This window comes from Lissotriton helveticus, chromosome 10 (genome assembly GCF_964261635.1).
Source record: "Lissotriton helveticus chromosome 10, aLisHel1.1, whole genome shotgun sequence".
Classification (NCBI taxonomy): Eukaryota; Metazoa; Chordata; class Amphibia; order Caudata; family Salamandridae; genus Lissotriton; species Lissotriton helveticus.
In genome coordinates this window covers 300,880,145-300,906,467 of record NC_136071.1, presented here as the reverse complement: position 1 = coordinate 300,906,467, position 26,323 = coordinate 300,880,145, and the positions used below count along the sequence as shown (strand labels likewise).

At 43.2% G+C, this 26,323-nt stretch overlaps 1 protein-coding gene across 3 annotated transcripts in view; it reads left to right on the top strand.

The window, feature by feature from the left end:
• KIF9 (kinesin family member 9) overlaps nt 1-24,944 on the top strand; it is a 691,235-nt gene extending 666,291 nt beyond the window's left edge. For all 3 annotated transcript variants that reach the window (XM_078664229.1, XM_078664228.1, XM_078664230.1), the window contains one exon: nt 24,589-24,944. In XM_078664229.1, coding sequence (XP_078520355.1) covers nt 24,589-24,696 — 108 coding nt within the window. In that variant the 3' untranslated portion in view covers nt 24,697-24,944. The remainder of the gene's footprint in view (nt 1-24,588) is intronic.
• The last annotated feature ends 1,379 nt before the right edge of the window (nt 24,945-26,323 follow it).

The following is a 26,323-nucleotide window of genomic DNA, read 5'->3' as shown; positions in this document are numbered from 1 at the left end:
CTCAACACTATACAGAAGATAACTGATGCAAAGATTTACAAGAGGCCAGTGGACTTGACCACTCACCCGTGAAAGGTCCCCTCCCCGGCCCTGCCACAGAAGCATCTGGTTCATACGCTATAGTCATGCATCAGGCAGCCAAAGTCCCCGACCTTCAACTTCCCACTATGGAGATGAGAACAAACATTCTTGCAGAAGTCCTCCAACTAGATTAGATTGCATCTGAGCCCCTTCTGCCCTTCAATGAGGCCCTGGCAGCTACTCTCCTAGGCACTTGGGCCAAGCCATGCACTGGCCCACTGTTTAAACCGGCAAACCAGCAGATTGCTTGGCGCCCCTGCCCTGCTCCTGGAGACCCAGTGTTTCTGTCTCAGCAGCCCTCCCTGGAGAACCTGATGGTGCAGGTCTCCATTGCCTGTCCAACCCCAAGAACTTTCCAACCACCTCCCCCTGACAGGGAATCTAAATGCCTGGAGACCGTTTGTAAGCGTCTCTTTTCCTCTGCCATTTTGGCCCTGCATTCCATGAATACATTCAGCATGTCCTCTCACAGGTGATTCAAGATGGTGATGCAGCCAAGTTCACGATTTGTTGTAGCTTGGACACTACAGACACCGATGACTGCACCATGGGCACCAACCAGTATTGCCATTCGTCACCATGCATGGCTATGGCCGACTGGGTTCTCGGGAGATGTGCAGTCCTCCCTGATGGACATGCCTTTGGATGTGACTCACCTTTTTGGAGACAAGACTGATGCAGCCCTTGTATGGTTTAAAGACATTAGGGCTACCACTCTGGGTCTTTCCACTCTGCTTCGCCAGGCCCAAAAGTTCCATTGCTCCTTTTGAGGCTTTGGTCAAGGCATCCCCTAGCATAAGCTAATCAAGCCCCATCAAGGGATCCAGCCCTTTTGTGGGAGAGGCTGAGGCTCCCTCAGGCTCCCCCAGCCAAGGTTAACATGCTGTACCATTCTCCGCCACCCCGCATCCCCACCTGCAAAACCCCTTTAGTGTGTGCTTGCAGAACCACAGCCACCCTGTGGGAGTTAGAATCCACCAATCCTATCTGGGTTGGCAAGAGTTTAAATCAGACAGGTGCATCCTGCAGATTGTCAGAAAAGGTCCTGCACTGCCCTAAATTTCTTCCCGCACCTTTCACCATCCCCTCGACGGCTGACAGAGTACCATCTCTCCTTTTTGCGGCAGGAAGTGCAAGCTCTTTTGCCAAAGGAGCTATCAGGAGAGGGCCAGAAATGGGATATGGTTGTTATTCCTGCTACCTTCTGGTTCCAAAGAAGGAGGGAGTCCTGTGGTTGATGGTAGGCCTACCCCCTCTCAATTCCGACCTCCATAGGGAGATATTCAAACTGCTCACCCTAGCCCAGGTCTTGTCCACCCTCGACCCTGGAGCCTAGATGGTACCATTGGACCTGCAGGATGCCTATTTCCATTTCCCCATCCTGCTGGCCCTTCGGTCCTACCAGCGGTACATGCTTGGCGAAGAGCATTTCCAGTTCGCTGTGCTCCCCTTTGGTCTCACCAGTGTTCCTTAAGTGTTCACAAAAGTGGTGGCGGTGCTTGCAGCACACCTTTGGAAGTCAAGGGAGCAGTCTTCCCCTGTCTCAATGACTGGGTATTGAAGTCAGGCTCTCCCCAGGCAGTCATCTGCCACCTCCACACTACGGTGAACTCCTGTCATCTTTGGGGCTCACTATAAACGTGCTGAGGTCACACCTCACTCCTTCCCAGATGCTCCCTGTAGGAAGGTGGAATCTTACTGCATGGTTACCCCTACTTTTGTCCTGGTGTTTTGCTGGTTTTTGACTAGTCTGCCTGGGATCCTGCTAATCAGGACCCCAGTGTATCTGCTTTCTCCCTAAATTGGTTGTGCATGTACTTTAGGTACACTCCAGATTGGATACTGGGGTACCCTTAGCAGTCCCTAGTATAAGGTACACCACATACCCAGGGAATAGGTACCCCTGAGGCCTCACGGGGGCTGCAGAATGTATTATGCCACCCCTGAGAGACCATTCATACTGACACCACAGGTCTGCAACTGCAGCCTGTGTAAGGTGGTGCATGCACCCCATACTTAGATATAGGTTACCTATATCTATTCTAAATCACTACACATATAAACCTGTCAGTCACCCCTCTGGCAGGCCTTATCAATGCTGAAGGCAGGATGCAGGGTTTTGTGTGAGAGGGTGCCCCTGCATGAGCAGAGCCCCTCTGCAGCCTTCGGAATATATTCTGTGGGATTATCTGTGATGCAGCCAAACCATATATACTTAAGTGCATTATAACCTCGCGGTAAATGCTAACTTTAAAACAGCTGCTTAGAAACATGTTGTGTTTGGTGTCAAACACCTTGGAATCATACCTCCACACCAGTAACTGGTGTGGGAGGTATGATTCCTCCCTTGTAGAACCACTAATGTGGGGCACCGGTCTGCCTGGTACCAGCTTTCTCGACCTGGGCAGCACAAAATGGATGCTGCCAGCCACAGACACGAGTCTGCCCTCCTGCTGCTGAGCTGCGCTCGAGCAGGGGAAGGCTTGACAATAGGTGTCCTGTCACAGGGAGGTGTGACCACCTCCAAGACAGGCTTTAGTGTATTGGGGCTGGGTTGGTGCACTCTGAGAGTGCCTGAAAGTCTGCACTGGGGGCACATTTGGTGTCTCTGTGCATAGTCTAGCTCAAACCGATTGTAGGAGCCATTTGCTCCTGCTCTGGTGCGAAACTGGACAAAGGACATGGGTGTAACCACCCCTCTGTCCTGTCCCCCTGGAGTTTGTCCAAACCCTTCCTTGGGTATAAAGTAGGAAACCTGACTACAGGACTTTAGATTTTACCTGGACTAAACTCTGCAAGCAGAAACCAAGTACTTCGATGGTCTACACTTCGCTGGACGACAGAAGAATCTCCCTTCGAGTAAAGGAGTTACCCCCCTGCTGAAGCAGGCCCCTTGACGCATCTGACCGGCTTGCATCTCCCGAGCTCCTGAGGACTCCGAAGATTTCTGCAAAACAGGAGGTGGGTTCCCAAGCGTCCCTGAGGTTGATCTGACCTCTCAGCAGTTCTGAGACCAGTATCCCTCGTGGGGACCATGCAACCTGAACCCCTGTGCACCGTGTACTTTTGCAGCTGCATATGCTTTTTGGCGATCCCTGAGGCTGTGCTTTGGGCTACGTGTAGTCCTGACCCCGAGCAGTATTGCCACCGAAGATTTCCGGCCTCCACTCCACGAGTGCTCCGTGGGCCTGTACTTTGTGATTCAGCTCGAGGCCTATTCCAGCGTGAGCGCTATACCTGGAGTGCTGCATTTGGCAGTTCCTTGTTTTTAAAATACCCGTTTTTTGTCTTTTATTTATCTTGTTTCTGAATACTTATCCCTTGTTCTTAATCAGCCTGGCCTCGCATACCCCCACCTCTGTCACCATACTTGCACTATAATAGTGGAAATCACCGCTCTTTGTGGGTCCTTTGCCCCTGACTCGTGGCGGCCATTTTAGGTGAGTGGGTCCTAGCGCGTGTTGAAGTCCTCTCTCTACCTCGCTAGGAGAGTACTTAGGTAGGCAAATCCTGCAGCGCCGCCCTATTCCAGCGTGAGCGCTATACCTGGAGTGCTGCATTTGGCAGTTCCTTGTTTTTAAAATACCAGTTTTTTGTCTTTTATTTATCTTGTTTCTGAATACTTATCCCTTGTTCTTAATCAGCCTGGCCTCGCATACCCCCACCTCTGTCACCATACTTGCACTATAATAGTGGAAATCACCGCTCTTTGTGGGTCCTTTGCCCCTGACTCGTGGTGGCCATTTTAGGTGAGTGGGTCCTAGCGCGTGTTGAAGTCCTCTCTCTACCTCGTTAGGAGAGTACTTAGGTAGGCAAATCCTGCAGCGCCGCCCTATTCCAGCGTGAGCGCTATACCTGGAGTGCTGCATTTGGCAGTTCCTTGTTTTTAAAATACCCGTTTTTTGTCTTTTATTTATCTTGTTTCTGAATACTTATCCCTTGTTCTTAATCAGCCTGGCCTCGCATACCCCCACCTCTGTCACCATACTTGCACTATAATAGTGGAAATCACCGCTCTTTGTGGGTCCTTTGCCCCTGACTCGTGGCGGCCATTTTAGGTGAGTGGGTCCTAGCGCGTGTTGAAGTCCTCTCTCTACCGCGTATGGAGAATACTTAGGTAGCCATGTTGACGCGCAGCGGCCACGCGCAGCGGGGACGCCGGACTGACGCCGGAGTTACGCCAGAGTTCAGCCCGTCTGTGCCCGTCCGGGCCCCAGACGGGCTTAGGGCCGGTCCCCCTGCCTATCTCACAGGAGCCACCCTCTACATGTTTCAGGTATAGGAGGGATGACCTTATTTCTTGGCGGTCCCCAATTGCATCTACTTGTAGCTTTACTCACGTGGACGGATACCCGTTCCTCCCCTGTGGGGCCTGCAATCCGGATCTGGATAACTCTGTGTTATCACTAGCTTTGCTGAACTGTCGCTCTCTACCCAACCACGCGACCGAAATTAACTCTCTTATTCTTGATCATAAACTGGATGTCCTATTCCTAACGGAGACCTGGATTTCCTCATGCTCCGGCCCGGACATGGTCAGAACACTTCCACCAGGCTTCCTTATATTTCATCTAGACAGACCTGTGGGGCGGGGCGGAGGAATTGTCATCCTTTACAGGGATACGTTAGTGTGTAAGGTTCAAGATGGAGGGCTGAGCGACTGCGAGAGCTGTCAGTTCTCCCTACGTCTGTCGCCTACGGCGTCCCTGGCGGGCCTTCTTATTTACCGCCCCCCTGGGACTATGGGCAATTTTATCAACTCCTTCCTCGAAACGGTCGCGCTCCTTGCCTCCTCTACTGCCAACTTTGTGGCATTGGGGGATTTCAACATTCACTTTGATGACCCTTCTGGCTCTCCGGGTGCAGATCTGCAGTTCGACCTCAAGGCGTTTGAGATCAGCCTGGCCAACTCGGGTGCAACGCATGCGAAGGGACATCTGCTTGATCCTATATTCTCAAACTCGGATCGCCTCAAAGTACTGCCCGCGTTGGCTCTGCCCTGGACAGACCACTTTATGGTCCCGGCCCGATGGCAGCTTGATGTCTCAGTGGCACCAACCCCCAGGGTATTTATGGTTGAAAGAGCCTGGTCTAGGCTTCCAGTGGACACTTGGGCAACACATTTGGAGTCGTCCCGGCCCCTTCTTGGGTCTGATCCACTGGTAGCCGATGTGAATCTTAGCACCTGGCTGACCAATTCGCTCGATGCCATTCTCCCGAAGAAAAGATTACTTACCAGGGGTAGAAGAGTGGGATCAGCCCCCTGGTATACACCAGAGCTGAGAACACTCAGGAAGGGCTGCAAGAGGATGGAGCGGATTTGGAGGAAGGACTGGAGTGAAAACAGCCGGACAGAATATCGGGTGGCTCTCGGTACCTATAAATCTGCCATCAAGGCAGCGAAAGCTGTGTTCTTCGAGGAGAGAATAGGTCTCTCTTCTAACTCCTCGAAGGAATCTTTCAGGGTTATCAGAGAACTCCTGCAAACTCCTGATCCCCCGGTTACTCACGACAATCCACGTGAGAAATGTTCCGAACTGGCTTCTTTCTTCAAGACCAAAGTCGAAAACATCTTGGCATCTCTTCCTCGGCTAGCCCAGGAGACACACTCGGGTGGCAGCCCAGGGCCTCGACCCGGGCCGCGGTCAGTGGAGCTGGATTCCTTTGGTCTAGTCACTGTGGAGGAAGCTCTCGGGGTCATGGCGACTGTGAAGAGTGGGTCCCCGCGAGACCCCGTACCGATGAAATACCTGAAGCAGGTCGCCCCTACCATCGGCGGCCCTGTGACTGACCTTATAAACCTTTCTTTTTCCAAAGGAGTGGTGCTCCCCAGTTGGAAGGGAGCGGTTGTCAAGGCCCTCTTGAAGAAGCCTAGCCTGGACCCCGCCGACCTTGCTAATTTTAGGCCCATCTCTCTGCTCCCCGGCATTAGCAAGGTGGCGGAGAAACTCGTGAATAAGCGCCTATCGGGTTTTCTGGAATCCAATTCCCTCCTGGGTGATTCCCAAACGGGTTTTCGCCCTGGTCAGGGGACGGACACTTCCCTGCTCGCAGTCGTGGAGAATGCCAGGAGCATTTTGGATTCAGGGGGATCGGTGGCAGTCATCCTCCTGGACCTCAGTGCGGCATTTGACACCGTAGACCACCAGGTGTTACTCCATCGGCTGGCGGGGGTGGGGGTCTCCGGGATGGCCCTGAAATGGTTCGCGTCATTTCTGGAGGGCCGGACGTTTGAGGTTTGGGAAGGCCAGGAGAAATCAACATCTGTCCCTCTCCAGTGTGGTGTGCCACAGGGCTCATCGTTGAGCCCTACATTGTTCAACATTTATATGGCCCCTCTGGAGAGTGTGGTGCTGCCACTGGGTATTAAGATCATCAGCTATGCTGATGATACCCAGCTGGTGGTAGGGCTCCCCCAGGCGGCAAACCAACCCGAGCGGCTGCACACCTGTTTATCTCAGATCTTTACGTGGATGTGCAGCTCGGCACTCAAACTTAACGGTTCGAAAACCGAATTGATGATGCTGGGGAACTTCCCTCCCTCCCTCTCACCGAGCAGCTGGCCCAGCTGCCTGGGAATGGCACCCACCCCCAAACAGGAGATTAAGAGCTTGGGGGTGTGGCTAGAGCAGGACCTTTCTTTTAGGACTCACGCCAAAAAGACAGCAGGCGTGTGCTTTGGTCTGCTCCGGTCTGCCCGGAAGATCCTACCTCTCCTCCCGACGGCCTCGAGGAGGCTGCTAATCCAGGGACTCATCATCTCACGGCTGGATTTCAGCAATGCGCTGTTTCTGGGGGCTCCAGAAACAACCCTAAACAAACTGCAGCAAGTACAAAATGCTGCTGCTAGGCTCTTGACGGATCTGCCCAGGCGCCAATCTGCCCGCCCGGCGCTTAAGGCGCTTCATTGGCTTCCCATCAGAGAGAGGGTGAATTTTAAAGCACTCTGCATGGCCCACAAAATCCTGCAGGGCAAAGGGCCACCGATCCTACGGGAGATGGTCCAACCCTATAAGGCCCCTCGTACCCTGCGCTCGGATCACCAACATCTGCTACAAGTTGCGAGAGTAAGGAAGGCCAGGACTGGCGGCAGAAGATTTTCCATAAACGTTGCAACTTTGTGGAACTCCCTTCCGTTATTCCTACGCTCTGAAATGAGTTCTTTACGGTTCCGCAAACTTTTTTTTTTTTTTTTTTTTTTTTTTTTAAAACCTTTATTCGAGTAAGCAAAAAGTACAAGGATGGGCCTACAACCACACGGGCCGGCCGCTAAAAGAGGAGCAGACACATATCATATATGCCCGCCGAGGTAAAAGTCAATCAACAATGCAATACTCAGCACTATTTACAGGACAAAAACAGATTTTATTTATATGAAAGAACAAACACACACAAAAGGCGAAAGTATAGTACCGAAGGGCAGCTCAATGGATGTAAGGGGGGGGGCAGCAACAGAAGTCGCAAACTTTTAAAGACCCACCTGTTCCCTGTCTAATGTCTCTCTCTTCTGTTATGGTGCCTCTGTTTTTTGGAAGAGCGCGGGGATGCCCAAGGGTAACCAGGCGCGATATAAAACTCAGTAATAATAATAATAATAATAATAATAAGGTCCCTATGTGATCCCTGGTCCGTTGACCTGTGGGTCTCTGTGAAGGTAACTTTGATTTCTCTTGGGCTTCCCTGGTTGCTCCAGATGTGCCGTGACTCCCCATAGCTTGTAAAGTCTACAGGACCTTGCTGGTCCTCATCGTAACCTGTTTCCTCTGCCTGTGTGGGTTGCATTTGCCAAGGCTTGTTGGTGTTCAATCCGGACACTGACCCCTCAGCACTCGACATCCTTCACGGGACAGCTCACCTCCTGACTTTGGTTGGTCATTGTCAACGCCTCCTGGTCCCCGTGGCTGCAGAGTCAAGCATCCAATCTTCTCACCTGAAGCACCAGATATCGGTGGACCTTCGTCTACTGAGCCCCTGGTCAACCTGAAGTGACCCAGACTCTGTCCCCTCTGCTTTCAGGTTCTTCTCACCTTGGATCCAGGATTGGATTCCACCGGACACTTTTCATGTTCCCGGCAGCAGCACTTCTTTGAGTCACGCCATTGAAAACGACTAAGGTTTCCGACACCACTTGACCCCTATGCACCCAGCTCCTCTGGGATAGGTAACACGGGTACCTTGGTACTCACATGGTGCTGGCCTTAGGACCTTCTATGTTCCAAAGTGTTTGCTTGAAGTCCTCTCCAAAGTGTCCGTAAACTGTAATTTTCCAACTGCGACTTTCTCATAGAGTTGTATGGAACTCGCGTCTGTATTCACACACTGCACCCGTCCTCAGTGGGCTCCCTGTGTCACTCCTTTGGGTGGTTCCTTGGGGTCCCAGCGATTCTACGTGCTCTAGGCCCTGTGTCTAGTGAAGTTGTTGTTGTTATAACATTTTTTTAGTATATGGTTCGACCTCCCTCTGGAGCCCACTGTGTATTGTGCTATTTACTGTCTTTCTATTGATTAAGTATTGTGTGCCTCATGCTCTAATCTCTTATAGAGGTTAGTAGAGAGTGTTTAGTAATAAATACATATATTTTATATATCTCTTGTCTGGTTCTCTCTCCTTTCATTTGGTTATTCAGGAGGTTCTGATCTGGTAAAACAAGCTGCTTTACATTCCTTCAAGACTTAGCCTGAAGGCTGCTCTCCATAGCTACCACTAGGATAGCTTTATTAAAGGTTATCTTTGCCCTAATCATCAATAAGGGTCGTTTGGACTGGTACAGGGTGCCCACTTTAATTAGTGGACAGCATATACCAGGCCAACTTCTCACACTCCCCTTCATTAGAGCCTTTCTGGACACATTTCAGTTTTGTGCCTTTCATCTGTGAAAGATAGTCCAGGACATTCCGGCTATGATCCTGAATTTCCAGCCTTGGTATTGGATTTCAGTGAGGTCGACTCTGAGAATACTGAGACTTATGGCCTCATGCATCCTGCTTGTCAAGCATGCCAGGTAGAATATGTGGGCTCTGCAGTGAGACCTGAAGTCCCAGTAGGCCCAACAGCAAGGGTACCTCTCCAACCACATCCAGATTTCAGAGGAGACTGCGAAGGATCTGCAGTGGTGGCTGCTGGACCACAATTGGGTCAGCTGTAGAACCCTCTCCTTCCCCACCCAGAGCTGACATTGGTGACTGATGCATCACTTTTGGGTTGGAGCAGCCATTTGGGAGAGGAGAAAATCAGAGGTGCCTGGTCTCTGGCGGAGTACCGACTCCATATCAACCTTCTGGAGCTGAGGGCCATCCGCTTTGCGATGAAAGCCTTCCTATAATCCATCCAAGGGAGACTTGTACGGTGCTCACTGACACCACCACCACCATGTGGTACTGCAATGGGTGGGGTCACGAACTTGTGCCAGGAGGTCTGAGCATGGCTAGAACTGCCAAGGAATCTTCATGTTGTTGAACCATCTGGTGTGCTCTCTGAACGCCAGAACTTATGACCCCCGCTGCAATTGCCTCACGAAGCACGAGTTATACCCGAAGGTGGTGCTAGGTCTCTTCTAAGAATGAGGAGAACCTTGGCTCGTTCTGTTCACCACCACTGATATTGCGCGGTGTTAGCAACTTTGCGCATTGAATTTTCCCAGGCATCGCTTGTGTACGCATTCTGCCTAAAATGCAACATGGGACTTCAGTATTCCTTTCCGCCAGTATCATTCTTGCCTTGAGTTCTCAAGAAGTTCAGGAACCACCGGCCCAAGTCATGCTAGTGACTCTGGACTCGTCATGGAGAGTGTGGTGTCCGGAAATCTTGGGCTTGTGCATCTCCTCTCCGATCAGACTTGCCCCCCCCCAAAAAAATGCAATTACTGTTGCATCTACAGGGTCGGGTTCTCCATCCTGGTCAGTGAACTCCCCACCTTCATGCATGGAGATTGACCGGTGATAGCTGAATACCTTTGACCTTCCCATCAGATTTTATTTATGTTATTCTGACAGTCAAACGTACATGGACAAAGACCTTGTACTGTTATAAAGAAAAGAGAGTACCTCTGGACCCAAGGGAACTGGGTAGAGTAAAACAAAGAATTTAAGAGTGTTCCCTGGGTTTTAATTGTTGTTTAGAGAGACACTATGTCACTATGTAAATAAACTGAGGTTATCACTCACACATTCACAATCAATTACCCGTATATATAGAGTTAGTATATTGCATCCCATCTAGTAGTAGAACCACAAGAGCAAAAAATATTAGGCATAGAACAATTAATAACATTATTAAATCTTTTTTATTTGTTTAAAAATGGCATAAGTGTTTATACTTAGACGATATGATCATACACGTTTCATTGTTTAATACAGTGCCTAATGCTCATTTGTTTCACATTACAGATTTACACAATTTTAATAGGACTAAGTTGAAAACATGTAACAACACAATTCATAAAAATTATAATGATAAAAAACCCTTATTTGGGGTGTCAACGCGTTTCGGTGGATAAGGCACTTGGCCCCACCTTCTTCAGGACAATTAACAAAACATGGATCTGTAAATGAAGGAATCCAAAGTAAGAAAACATCCTTATGTACAGTTACACATTGATAATGCATTTACTAGAGTTCTTGCCTTGATTATTAATGATACATTTTATACTTTACTATTTGCCACTTGTGGTTTTACTAAAGTTATTTAGTGACCACCCTTCTAATGATTCACTTTAATCCTAAATTTATGTAACCAGCCCCTTACACAATCATCCTTCAACCTCTTACACTTCATACCTGAGCATATATAAGTCCGTATTCGTTATTAACTTCGGATACGTTCTTGTTCAAAGGTTTTGACAGGATGCTCTTCCTATAAGTGGTTTAAGTTGACAAAAACGTATGGGTAAATTAATAACTATACTTGTTTCTTTGATGTATGATTGGTGGGAAATAATTTTGCTCAAGACATACCTCTGTTTTTCTTTTAGTGGTATCCTCTCAATTAATGTACTATTCATCAGACTTCATTTAAAGATGAATTCCTTATCGGTCGATTTATTCAATTACGACCTACGGAGAATTATAGATCATTGCTATACAATTGAGCCTTAGTCTACTATAGGATATGCATTCGTGAAAATATTTAATAGAAACACACCTTTGCTTCCTTATATTTTCATCTGGACCGGTGTGCTCTTATTGCTTCATTTTATATTGGAGCGCCGTTTCTGAAATAAGAAATAGGGTCCATTGTGCTCATTTTTATATTCTATCCCTATTTCTGCCAGTATCTAACTTCATTCATGCTGACTCACGTCGTATTATCGTGCTACAAATACACGGATGTCAAAATCCTCATTCCGTTTCTGTGTCTTTATATTATCTGACCAGGTAATCACACGTTTAGAATTATTAGCCTGTTACAAAAATAGACACAGAGCGGCTTTTCGTGGTTTATTGCATTTCTCCTTATATTTATAACTTTCTTGGTTGCTTTATTTCTCACCTGTTGCAGATAGAAAACAGATACTCGAGTTTGTTGTTCCATATAACTTCTTAGGTGGGGCTTTTTTTCCTTTGCGCTTGTCTTCTCACCTATGGTAGGAAGTAACCATTTTATCACTATTTTTAAACGTTATTTTGATTTAAGACAATATTGTGATTTAACTATTGTCTACCACTGTTGTTTTGTCTATAGGTGCGTCCTTTTATGTGCATAAACATGTATTTTTCCTTTACTTTTGTTCATGCATCTATAGTTATTTATGTCGAAATTGGGGCACGGTCGCATATGACAAACTAGGGTTACATCAAAGCAGACACCCTTTCTTATTGTATATTATCTGCTTTCTCACCCGCAATGTGCCATCATTAGTCTTGCATTGAATATCCGTTTGTCTCTAATCTTACAACATGTCTCATTATATATTATGGGTACGTTATCTCCCAATTTTGGTGACCAGACGAACATTTAACCTCGGTATGGCCTCAGGATCTCGATGTTTCTCCGCTATATTTAAATCGACATTACACGCCAGACAAGCATTTAACCACGGTATGGCCTCAGGGTCTCGGTGTTTCTCCGCTGTGTTTAAATCGACATTACTCGCATGCGGACTCCCCTTCATTAACTTAGCGTCATGATAAGAGATAAAGCTTCCCTTTATTAGAAGTTAGCTCACGCTTACCTTGTGATATGTTCGTGTTGTGCTGCCACCGGTCTCTGTGTTCTTAAGGAAAAATGACCGTCCATCGCGTTTATTTTATACTCCCGGGTTAGGTCGCTTTCCATACCGGCACAGGTCCTATTAATCCTCTATACTAAATTAGCTGCCATCTTTAAGTGTAGTCATATAGTTTGTTATTAATGTTTTTACTGCACTCGTCATTTTTAAATTCGTCCTATATTCGTACCGATGAGTTGGCTTCTTTATAAAATATTGTGTTTTTATTAATTAATGAGTAATTTGAATGTATACATATTGTGAGCAGTCAATTATTTTTCTTACTATTATCTCTATTCCCTTTGTATCCCATCGCAGGCTAGTGGTTCTGTTGACTCAAAAATTATAATCGATTCATAAGCACTCATATTTACAACCCAACAAAAGGTGAATTTTAGTTTTATGAATTTCACATTTTTATAATTCGTTTCTACTGGTCCCATCATATGTGTGAAACACCCTATAAATATTATTGTTTTTAGGGCCCTGCTGTCTGATTATTAGCACACTTGTCCTTTGTCATTATTATGCATCAATCTCATTTTGGCTTCATCTGTACATTCTTTCCCACTCCTCACGATTATTGAGGCCTTCAATGTGAGTTCTGAACATGCACATATAGTACTGCTCGCGCATTTTTCTTTTCTTATCAAGATTACCCCCTCTCCTTGATGTGATCACTTTCTCTAAAATACACCAACGAAGGTCATCTATTGTATGATTATATTATGCCCAATGGTCTGTTAGGGGGGCATTCCTCTTATTCGTCCTGATCGCGGACCTATGCTCATTCAGTCTAATCCTAATTTCTCTACTCGTTTCCCCTATGTAGCCTAAACCACATGGGCACATTATTAAGTAAATGACATTTTGAGTCTTACAATTAAACATATTCCTAGCAGTATGTGTATTCTTATTTAACGTGATCTTTTCGCCTGAGATTATCGATTTACAGTTCACACATGTACTGCATGGGTATGTGCCAATTAATTTCTTGTTAGTCATGATGCTAGTTTGAAGGACCTCATTTCTGTCTCTATATGTTCTCACTAGTCTGTTCCTGATTGTTCTATTACGTCTATATGAGAACAATGGTTTCTCAATCCTTACCGAATTGCTCTCTTGGAGATAGTTCCAATTTCTGTTTATAATGTTTTTTACTTTATTACTGATTACTGAGTAATTAGAGACAAATACTATTTTGTCTGCTTTTTCACTTTCTCCAGTCTTTCCTTCAAACAGTGCCTCACGATTATACAATTTGGCTCTTTTATAAGCTTTCTTTATGATGTTCTTGGGGTACCCCCTGTTGTTCAATTTAGTTTTCAATTTCTCTGCATGGATCTCGAAATCCTTTCTATTCGTACAATTTCTGCGGAGCCGCAAAAATTGGCCGAAAGGTATGTTGTCCTTCTGACATCGTGGGTGGTCACTGTTATAGTGGAGCCTCGTGTTGCGATCACTGGGCTTCACGTATAGATCCACTATTAGCTCACCCTCTTTAGTTTTTATAGTGATATCAAGGAAGGCACATTCCTGCTGGCTCATTGTATGAGTAAATTTCAAATTAGGGTCCCCACAATTGAGCCATGCGATGAACTCCAACAGTTCATCTTCTTCGCCATCCCAAATGAAGAATATGTCGTCGATAAATCGCGACCAATTCGTCACGTTATCATAAAATGGTGCTGCTTCATTATATATATGTTTATTTTCAAAAGCGCCAACTTAGAGGCAAGCCAGGCTGGGAGCGCAGGTAGCCCCCATGCTGGTGCCCTTGACCTGACAATATAAATCTTCCTCAAAGAGGAAAATGTTATTCCTCAATATTATGTCCACTAATTCCACTATGAAAGTGGAATGTTCCGTTAAATCTCCATTTTCATCCTTTAGAAGGTTACTGATAGTTTCCACTGTGGCTGCCTGCGGTATATTCATATATAACGATTCATTGTCTAATGAGACACGCCACTGTTTTTGGTCATCAAATTTTTTACCTTCCACTTTCTTAATTATTTCAGTTGTATCTTTAATGTATGATTTCTGTTGGGCTACCATGGGTCTTAAGAATTTATCGACATAGATGCTCAGTGGCTCCGTAAGGGAGTTCAAGCTGGAGACTATTGGTCTCATTGGAGGATTCAGAAGACACTTGTGCACTTTAGGGAGCCCATATATGGCGGGAATTACTGGATGGGTATTAAGTAAAAAACCATATTCGTCTGGGCAAATGATCTCATCCTCTTTTGCCATATCCAGAACATTTTTAATATGTCTCTGTAGTGTCCGCCATTCATCCTGTGATGAGGATCTGTAGTGTTCTTTTACTGTTAAAAGGGAGAACATTTTCTCTCGATAGTTTTCTGTATCCATTAGTACAATGCTACCTCCCTTGTCTCCTGGTTTTATCGTTATAGTGCCACAAGTTTCCAAACCATTTAACGCATCCCTGCATTCTTTTGATAGATTGTTATTATACAGTTTGATCTCCTTTTGCAGTAAGTTATCTATGTCTTTCTCAACAGCTGTTTCAAAAAGTTCCACATTTTTACTAACCATAGCTCGAGCCGGAGTCCAAATGGAGGGTGGTTTTAAGCCTGACTGATTGATCTTTTCCGGTAGTGCTTTATTCTCAAAAAACTTTTTAAGCCTCACCTTCTTAAATAGACTCTTAACATCTTTCAAGGTTTCATAAGCATTGGGTTTAGAGATGGGTGCATATCCTAATCTTACATTTAAAACTTTTTGTTCAGTATCAGTAAGCACCTTTTTAGATAAATTAATAATTGGTGCCTTTTCATTTATTAACAATCCCATCTTTTCGGACTGCGTGTGTTCATGTACGGAGGTCTGGCTTGTGGTGCTTGTCGATGGTAATTGCCCCGACCTCTCCCACGTGGTACATAGTTCCCTCTCTGTTGATTGTGGCCTAAAAAAGGTCTCTGATCTCTATTTTGTGCTGGGTTCGGTTCTTTCCTATTTCTATTCTCATTATGTGAGTCTTCTTCAGATTCAGTACTCGCATAGGAGGTGTCTGAGAAACTCACATTTTTCTTTTGTCCCCTTGGACGATAAGGATACCAGTTTTTATTTTGATACTGATTAGTTTCCTGTATCGGTGTGTCATAGTAATCCTTTTTTGTGTACGGATATACTATTTCCGTGCTGTATCTACTAATGTCCCTTTGTAGCTTGTTCGTTTTCTTGCCTATTAGGTAATCTCTATATCCGTTTACATCCTCTGCTATCTCACTTAATTTTTTCTTTGCCTCTTCTAAGGCATTACTGTAACTACTTTTAATTTCGGCTTCCATTCTATCTACATCTCTTTTTTCTATGATGATGTATTCCTGTGCCGTCTCTATTATTAAAAGCATCCAGTCCCTGCTGCATCTATTTGCTACAAGGGTCCAGTGTTCAATACATTTTTCATTCTTGACGAATAGGCCTGGTTCGTTCCTTACTTGTAGGCCCACCGGAATGATGCCCTTTCTGCAGTATTCAATTAGAAATTCAGAGTGTAATTCGGTACGTATCACCTTTTTCTTAAGGTTCCAAAAGGTGTTCCATTTCTCAGAGTTACCATCAGAAATGATGGAAGCGCTAGTGCCTTTTGCGCTCCCAATGATTTTCGAGAATTTGTCTTCCGTGAAGCCAAATGTTTTAATGGTGTCCATTTTAATTAGACACTCAATTATGCGCCACTCTCCAGCTCACAAGCCGTACTGTTACTGTTATAAAGAAAAGAGAGTACCCTCTGGACCCAAGGGAACTGGGTAGAGTAAAACAAAGAATTTTAGAGTGTTCCCTGGGTTTTAATTATTGTTTAGAGAGACACTATGTCACTATGTAAATAAACGGAGGTTATCACTCACACATTCACAATCAATTACCTGTATATATAGAGTTAGTATATTGCATCCCATCTAGTAGTAGAACCACAAGAGCAAAAAATATTAGGCATAGAACAATTAATAAAATTATTAAATCTTTTTTATTTGTTTAAAAAAGGCATAAGTGTTTATACTTAGACGATATGATCATACACGTTTCATTGTTTAATACAGTGCCTAATGCTCATTTGTTTCACATTACAGATTTACACAATTTTAATAGGACTAAGTTATGTGTGAATGTGTGAGTGATAACCTCTGTTTATTTACATAGTGACATAGTGTCTCTCTAAACAATAATTAACACCCAGGGAACACTCTAAAATTCTTTGTTTTACTCTACCCAGTTCCCTTGGGTCCAGAGGGTACTCTCTTTTCTTTATAACAGTAACAGTACGGCTTGTGAGCCGGAGAGTGGCGCATAATTGAGTGTCTAATTAAAATGGACACCATTAAAACATTTGGCTTCACGGAAGACCAATTCTCGAAAATCATTGGGAGCGCAAAAGGCACCAGCGCTTCCATCATTTCTGATGGTAACTCTGAGAAATGGAACACCTTTTGGAACCTTAAGAAAAAGGTGATACGTACCGAATTACACTCTGAATTTCTAATTAAATACTGCAGAAAGGGCATAATTCCGGTGGGCCTACAAGTAAGGAACGAACCAGGCCTATTCGTCAAGAATGAAAAATGTATTGAACACTGGACCCTTATAGCAAATAGATGCAGCAGGGACTGGATGCTTTTAATAATAGAGACGGCACAGGTATATATCATCATAAAAAAAAGAGATCTAGATAAAATGGAAGCCGAAATTAAAAGTAGTTACAGTAATGCCTTAGAAGAGGCAAACAAAAAATTAAGTGAGATAGCAGAGGATGTAAACGGATATAGAGATTACCTAATAGGCAAGAAAACGAACAAGCTACAAAGGGACATTAGTAGATACAGCACGGGAATAGTATATCTGTACACAAAAAAGGATTACTATGACACACCGATACAGGAAACTAATCAGTATCAAAATAAAAACTGGTATCCTTATCGTCCAAGGGGACAAAAGAAAAATGTGAGTTTCTCAGACACCTCCTATGCGAGTACTGAATCTGAAGAAGACTCACATAATGAGACTAGAAATAGGAAAGAACTGAACCCAGCACAAAATAGAGATCAGAGACCTTTTTTAGGCCACAACCAACAGAGAGGGAACTATGTACCACGTGGGAGAGGTCGGGGCAATTACCATCGACAAGCACCACAAGCCAGACCTCCGTACATGAACACACGTAGTCAGAAAAGATGGGATTGTTAATAAATAAAAAGGCACCAATTATTAATATATCTAAAAAGGTGCATACTGATACTGAACAAAAAGTTTTAAATTTAGAATTGGGGTATGCACCCATCTCTAAACCCAATGCTTATGAAATCTTGAAAGATGTTAAGAGTCTATTTAGGAAGGTGAGGCTTAAAAAGTTTTTTGAGAATAAAGCACTACCGGAAAAGATCAATCAGTCAGGCTTAAAACCACCCTCCATTTGGACTCCTGCTCGAGCTATGGTTAGTAAAAATTTGGAACTTTTTGAAACAGCTGTTGAGAAAGACATATATAACTTACTGCAAAAGGAGATCAAACTGTATAACAACAATCTATCAAAGGAATGCAGGGATGCGTTAAATGGCTTGGAAACTTGTGACACTTTAACGATAAAACCAGGAGACAAGGGAGGTAGCATTGTACTAATGGATACAGAAAACTATCGAGAGAAAATGCTCTCCCTTTTAACAGTAAAAGAACACTACAGATCCTCATCACAGGATGAATGGCGGACACTCCAGAGACATATTAAAAATGTTCTGGATATGGCAAAAGAGGATGAGATCATTTGCCCAGACGAATATGGTTTTTTACTTAATACCCATCCAGTAATTCCTGCCATATATGGGCTCCCTAAAGTGCACAAGTGTCTTCTGAATCCTCCAATGAGACCAATAGTCTCCAGCTTGAACTCCCTTACGGAGCCACTGAGCATCTATGTCGATAAATTCTTAAGACCCATGGTAGCCCAACAGAAATCATACATTAAAGATACAACTGAAATAATTAAGAAAGTGGAAGGTAAAAAATTTGATGACCAAAAACAGTGGCTTGTCTCATTAGACATCGAATCGTTATATACGAATATACCGCAGGCAGCCACAGTGGAAACTATCAGTAACCTTCTAAAGGATGAAAATGGAGATTTAACGGAACATTCCACTTTCATAGTGGAATTAGTGGACATAATATTGAGGAATAACATTTTCCTCTTTGAGGAAGATTTATATTGTCAGGTCAAGGGCACCAGCATGGGGGCTACCTGCGCTCCCAGCCTGGCTTGCCTCTAAGTTGGCGCTTTTGAAAATAAACATATATATAATGAAGCAGCACCATTTTATGATAACGTGACGAATTGGTCGCGATTTATCGACGACATATTCTTCATTTGGGATGGCGAAGAAGATGAACTGTTGGAGTTCATCGCATGGCTCAATTGTGGGGACCCTAATTTGAAATTTACTCATACAATGAGCCAGCAGGAATGTGCCTTCCTTGATATCACTATAAAAACTAAAGAGGGTGAGCTAATAGTGGATCTATACGTGAAGCCCAGTGATCGCAACACGATGCTCCACTATAACAGTGACCACCCACGATGTCAGAAGGACAACATACCTTTCGGCCAATTTTTGCGGCTCCGCAGAAATTGTACGAATAGAAAGGATTTCGAGATCCATGCAGAGAAATTGAAAACTAAATTGAACAACAGGGGGTACCCCAAGAACATCATAAAGAAAGCTTATAAAAGAGCCACATTTTATAATCGTGAGGCACTGTTTGAAGGAAAGACTGGAGAAAGTGAAAAAGCAGACAAAATAGTATTTGTCTCTAATTACTCAGTAATCAGTAATACAGTAAAAAACATTATAAACAGAAATTGGAACTATCTCCAAGAGAGCAATTCGGTAAGGATTCAGAAACCATTGTTCTCATATGGACGTAATAGAACAATCAGGAACAGACTAGTGAGAACATATAGAGACAGAAATGAGGTCCTTCAAACTAGCATCATGACTAACAAGAAATTAATTGGCACATACCCATGCAGTACATGTGTGAACTGTAAATCGATAATCTCAGGCGAAAAGATCACGTTAAATAAGAATACACATACCGCTAGGAATATGTTTAATTGTAAGACTCAAAATGTCATTTACTTAATAATGTGCCCATGCGGTTTAGGCTACATAGGGGAAACGAGTAGAGAAATTAGGATTAGACTGAATGAGCATAGGTCCGCGACCAGGACGAATAAGAGGAATGCCCCCCTAACGGACCATTCGGCAGAATATAATCATACAATAGATGACCTTCGTTGGTGTATTTTAGAGAAAGTGATCACATCAAGGAGAGGGGGTAATCTTGATAAGAAATGAAAAATGCGCGAGCAGTACTATATGTGCATGTTCAGAACTCACATTGAAGGCCTCAATAATCGTGAGGAGTGGGAAAGAATGTACAGATGAAGCCAAAATGAGATTGATGCATAATAATGACAAAGGACAAGTGTGCTAATAATCAGACAGCAGGGCCCTAAAAACAATAATATTTATAGGGTGTTTCACACATATGATGGGACCAGTAGAAACGAATTATAAAAATGTGAAATTCGTAAAACTAAAATTCACCTTTTTTGGGGTTTTAAATACGAGTGCTTATGAATCGATTATAATTTTTGAGTCAACAGAACCACTAGCCTGCGATGGGATACAAAGGGAATAGAGATAATAGTAAGAAAAAGAATTGACTGCTCACAATATGTATACATTCAAATTACTCATTAATTAATAAAAACACAATATTTTATAAAGAAGCCAACTCATCGGTACGAATATAGGACGAATTTAAAAATGATGAGTGCAGTAAAAAACATTAATAACAAACTATATGACTACACTTAAAGATGGCGGCTAATTTAGTATAAAGGATTAATAGGACCTGTGCCGGTATGGAAAGCGACCTAACCCGGAAGTATAAAATAAACGCGATGGACGGTCATTTTTCCTTAAGAACACAGAGACTGGTGGAAGCACAACACGAACATATCACAAGGTAAGCGGGAGCTAACTTCTAATAAAGGGAAGCTTTATCTCTTATCATGACGCTAAGTTAATGAAGGGGAGTCCGCATGCGAGTAATGTCGATTTAAACACAGCGGAGAAACACCGAGACCCTGAGGCCATACCGTGGTTAAATGCTTGTCTTGCGTGTAATGTCGATTTAAATATAGCGGAGAAACATCGAGATCCTGAGGCCATACCGAGGTTAAATGTTCGTCTGGTCACCAAAATTGGGAGATAACGTACCCATAATATATAATGAGACATGTTGTAAGATTAGAGACGAACGGATATTCAATGCAAGACTAATGATGGCACATTGGGGGTGAGAAAGCAGATAATATACAATAAGAAAGGGTGTCCTCTTTGATGTAACCCTAGTTTGTCATATGCAACCGTGCCCCAATTTCGACATAAATAACTATAGATGCATGAACAAAAGTAAAGGAAAAATACATGTTTATGCACATTAAAGGACGCACCTATAGACAAAACAACAGGGGTAGACAATAGTTAAATCACAATATTGTCTTAAATCAAAATAACGTTTAAAAATAGTGATAAAATGGTTACTTCCTACCATAGGTGAGAAGGCAAGGGCAAAGGAAAAAAGCCCCACCTAAGAAGTTATACGGAACAACAAACTCGAGTATCTGTTTTCTATCTGCAACAGGTGAGAAATAAAGCAACCAAGAAAGTTACAAATATAAGGAGAAATGCAATAGAACACTAAAAGCCGCTCTGTGTCTATTTTTGTAACAGGCCAATAATTCTAAACGTGTGATTACCTGGTCAGATAATATAAAGACACAGAAACGGAATGAGGATTTTGACATCCGTGTATTTGTAGCACGATAATACGAGGTGAGTCAGCATGAATGAAGTTAGATACTGGCAGAAATAGGGATAGGATATAAAAATGAGCACAATGGACCCTATTTCTTATTTCAGAAACGGCGCTCCAATATAAAATGAAGCAATAAGAGCACACCGGTCCAGATGAAAATATAAGGAAGCAAAGGTGTGTTTTTATTAAATATTTTCACAAATGCATATCCTATAGTAGACTAAGGCTCAATTGTATAGCAATGATCTATAATTCCCCGTAGGTCGTAATTGAATAAATCGACCGATAAGGAATTCATCTTTAAATGAAGTCTGATGAATAGTACATTAATTGAGAGGATACCACTAAAAGAAAAACAGAGGTATGTCTTGAGCAAAATTATTTCCCACCAATCATACATCAAAAAAACAAGTATAGTTATTAATTTACCCATAGGTTTTTGTCAACTTAAACCACTTATAGGAAGAGCATCCTGTCAAAACCTTTGAACAAGAACGTATCCGAAGTTAATAACGAATACGGACTTATATATGCTCAGGTATGAAGTGTAAGAGGTTGAAGGATGATTGTGTAAGGGGCTGGTTACATAAATTTAGGATTAAAGTGAATCATTAGAAGGGTGGTCACTAAATAACTTTAGTAAAACCACAAGTGGCAAATAGTAAAGTATAAAATGTATCATTAATAAACAAGGCAAGAACTCTAGTAAATGCATTATCAATGTGTAACTGTACATAAGGATGTTTTCTTACTTTGGATTCCTTCATTTACAGATCCATGTTTTGTTAATTGTCCTGAAGAAGGTGGGGCCAAGTGCCTTATCCACCGAAACGCGTCGACACCCCAAATAAGGGTTTTTTATCATTATAATTTTTAGGAAGCTTGTTTCCTTTCCAGTAAAGAATTGGCTTGGTAGTTTGGTCCGCCCTGTTCCCATGATGCACTGGGCCAGGGACAGACTAATTTGCATGTAGCCAGGTTCTGAACTGGGATGGTGCAGTGAGCTAAAAAACGGTGATGGATCAAGCCCTGATCTTTTGACTGGGTATGAGTGTTCTGCTTAATTCAGATGCTCTGTCCATCACCACCCCCTTTTCTGAATCGGTTTGGCCACTATAGGAGTGGAAGGGTATGCTCAGACATGAGTCCCTTGCTCACTGCACCATCAGGATTCAAGCAAGCCGGGCCGAAGACGGGAAGCTTGTTTCCTTTCCAGTAAAGAATTGGCTTGGTAGTTTGGTCCGCCCTGTTCCCATGATGCACTGGGCCAGGGACAGACTAATTTGCATGTAGCCAGGTTCTGAACTGGGATGGTGCAGTGAGCTAAAAAACGGTGATGGATCAAGCCCTGATCTTTTGACTGGGTATGAGTGTTCTGCTTAATTCAGATGCTCTGTCCATCACCACCCCCTTTTCTGAAGAAGGTGGGGCCAAGTGCCTTATCCACCGAAACGCGTCGACACCCCAAATAAGGGTTTTTTATCATTATAATTTTTATGAATTGTGTTGTTACATGTTTTTAACTTAGTCCTATTAAAATTGTGTACATCTGTAATGTGAAACAAATGAGCATTAGGCACTGTATTAAACAATGAAATGTGTATGATCATATCGTCTAAGTATTAACACTTATGCCTTTTTTAAACAAATAAAAAAGATTTAATAATTGTATTAATTGTTCTATGCCGAATATTTTTTGCTCTTGTGGTTCTAATACTAGATGGGATGCAATATACTAACTCTATATATACGGGTAATTGATTGTGAATGTGTGAGTGATAACCTCCGTTTATTTACATAGTGACATAGTGTGTCTCTAAACAATAATTAAAACCCAGGGAACACGCTAAAATTCTTTGTTCAAAGACCTTGTACGCCTGTTGTTGGGACAAATTTGTGGTTTGGTGCGGCACCCACTTCAGATCAAAGTGTCCAATGTCCTGCTCTTTGTTCTTTGTCTTGCCCAACCAGGTGTTGCTGTGGGCAATGTCAAAGGTTATTTTTCAGCCCTGTCAGCTTTTCTTTGGGTATCTGAGCAACCCATTTTAAATTACTAGTTTAGATGCGTTTTTTCGAAAGGACCACAGTATCTGTTTCCCAGTTTACCCTTTGTGATGCCCCAGTGAGATCTGAGTTTGGCATTGACATATCTGATGTGAACTTCGAGCTTCTGCACCATTGTCCCTTGAGGCTCCTCACTCTAAAAGCTGTGTTCCTTGTTGCCATCACCTTGGCTTGGAGGGTGAGTGAACTTACGTTGTTATGTGTCCATCCTCCATATACCACCTTCTTCTCAGATAAGCTGGTTCTGCGTACCAGAGCCTCCTTTCTTCCCAAAATTGTGACAACATTTTTTTCGGCTAAACCATCACCCTGCCGGCATTCTATGCTCCGCTTCACTCCTCTAAGGAGGAGGAGAGACTTCATCCTTGGACCCCAGAAGAACGGTGAGCTTATAAATAAATTGAACCAAAAACCTTCGGGTGCACGATCAGTTCTTTGGGGCGTTCACTGGAGCAAAGCTAGGCAAGGTTGAGTAAAGTGTACCATCTTGTGCTGGGTCATGCTCTGCATTGGCAATGAAGCAGCCTTCAGAAGGACTGTGAGCCCACTCCACCAGGGCCAAAGCTGCTACTATTGAGTTAGCATATAGAGTCCCTGTCCTGAACATCTGCCAGGCAGCTATGTGGGCGTCTCTCCGTATATTCACGAAGCACTATTGTCTAGGCAGCCTGCAAGACTTTCTGGTTTGAGTTCAATAACAGACCCACCTAGAATAGGTTCTGCTTTGGTATCTATTCAAAAAGTGAGGAATCTATGGCTGGGGTCTGTTTGAGAAGAAGAAGTTACTTACCATCGATAAAACTCTTTCTGATAGAGACTATTTAGCTGCAGATTCCTAATCGATGCTCCCACCCCCCCCTCATTCTATGATTGGACTCAACCCATTAATAAGATTGCAAGTCTAGGAATCTGCGCACTAGTCTACCAGTTTTCTTTTGAGGCTCCATGTCTGGAGGCAAGGACAGTCTCAAAAGCAACTGACGTCAGCGAGCAGGAGTGACACCTATACAGATTCTGTACTTCACTTCCGGAGCAGAATGGCACCAGTGCAGAGTCGTACTGGCTCACCTTCCAGAGCACAAAGATAATCTGAAATGTTACCGGATACAGTTCAAAAGGTGAATAATCTGCGGCAAGATAAAGTCCTTTTCAGAAAGAGCGTTACCGAAAGTAAGTACGTTTTCTACTGAACTAAAGTTACATTTCATCTGCTATAGGTTGGCTATGAGAGAGGAATTACCTGAGGAAACCCATTCAATTGTTATAATCAGATGCTGGCAGAAGGTACTTGTCTGCTTTCCATTACTGACAGTATTTACTTTTCTGTTGACAGCACAACTATCTCAAAGCCATGGCCAAGTACTATCCCATAAGGAAGAAGCCTGGGGTCATCACCGCTGCTGTCAGGAACAAGCCCCCATCTGTGTTCAGCTCGGCATAGAAGACAGAAGGACGCCAGGAAGCCACACCCACAATGCTTTATAAAGGAATATAAAACTTTTACCAACACAGCATAAAAACGATAATGTGGTCTTGCAGAGAAAAAATAAACCGCTCCAACCGTAGGACTTTACACACTGTTTAACGCATCACCTTTTGTGGCAAACATTGGGGAAAAATATTTTTGTACTGTAAAAATCAAGAATTATAAGAGAGGTCGAATAATAAAAAATAATGGTACTTGTTCAATGCACATTTCTTTCTGCTTTATTCTTTTGTAGTGTGCAGGCTGCAAGAGAAAGAAATTGTAGTTCTACTGTTCTTAACAGTTCCACCACCCTGATGGCAATCTGTTTATGGTTGACATAATGATAAAAGATCTTCAATTCTCCAATATGGAACCTTGGATAACCTATGAGCACCGCCTACTTGCATATCCACTATTACTGGAGGGGTTAATGGAACAATCTGCCAAAAGGCAAGCGGATAATGAACGATCCAGTGAGTGAGGTTTATGTGTTAACCTCTGCTCCCTGCTGAGTAAAAGCGGCCTGTAAAAATATTAAAAAACAAGTCCACATAAATCTCTACCACGTGCTGAATCGAGTGTACAAATTAAATCAAACAGTAAATTCATGCACATTAAGCCAAGTAATTTGCCTTTGAATTCTTTATTTTCTTTATTCTTTTCGTCTCTTGTTGGACTCTTTTCTTAATTCTGTAGCCAACACGTGTTTCGTCTTATAGAGCATACCCTAAAACTTCTTCAGAGCTGTAATCATGTTATCTTTACAACAAATCGAATCCAAAGTAGGTTCTTTTTCCACACGATCAATAACGCCTGTATCCTGACAAGCAGGTATCCGAAAAGGGTTTAGTATTGTCCCTTAATCCTTTAATAAGACGAAACACGTGTTGGCTACAGAAACAAGAAAAGAGTCCAGCAAGAGACAAAAAGAATAAAGAAAAGAAAAAAATCCCTAGCACGGGCAAATTACTTGGATCAATGTGCATTAATTGACTGTTTGATTATATTTGTACACTCGATTCAGCGTGTGCTAAAGATTGTGAATTATGTTAACAAGGGATGGCCTCCACTTAACCATTTCCTGGGAGAATTAGACAGTTTCTACAAGTGTCTTCTCTGCTTACAATAGAATCGGGGATTTTATTGTGTGCTTGGAGATTTGTTGCACCAAAGCACTTGAGATCTAAAGTTGTTGGCTTGGTGCATAGTGGCCTTTTGAAAATCACAGCCACAAAGAAGATGTTGCTATGTTATTTTTGGTGGCCGTATATGGCCAAAGATGTAGAGAAATTGTTGATAATTGTGAGGAATGTTTGTTGTCTAACAAACATTGGAAGTTGAAGGAAACACCTTTGGTACCTACTCCTTTGATGGATTGTCCATGGAGTAAGGTTGCACTGGACAGGTTAAACTATTTGATTGTACTGACTGATTATTTTTTCTAATGGGTCCATTATGACTTTGTTAGTGGAATGAATGCACAGGTGGCCATTGCGTTTTTTAGCAAATGCTTGTTTTGGAAGGTTATCCATTGGAACTCATTACTGATAATGGTGTTTAATTGGTGTCTGAAAGAATGGAATCCTTTTTGACAAAAAAG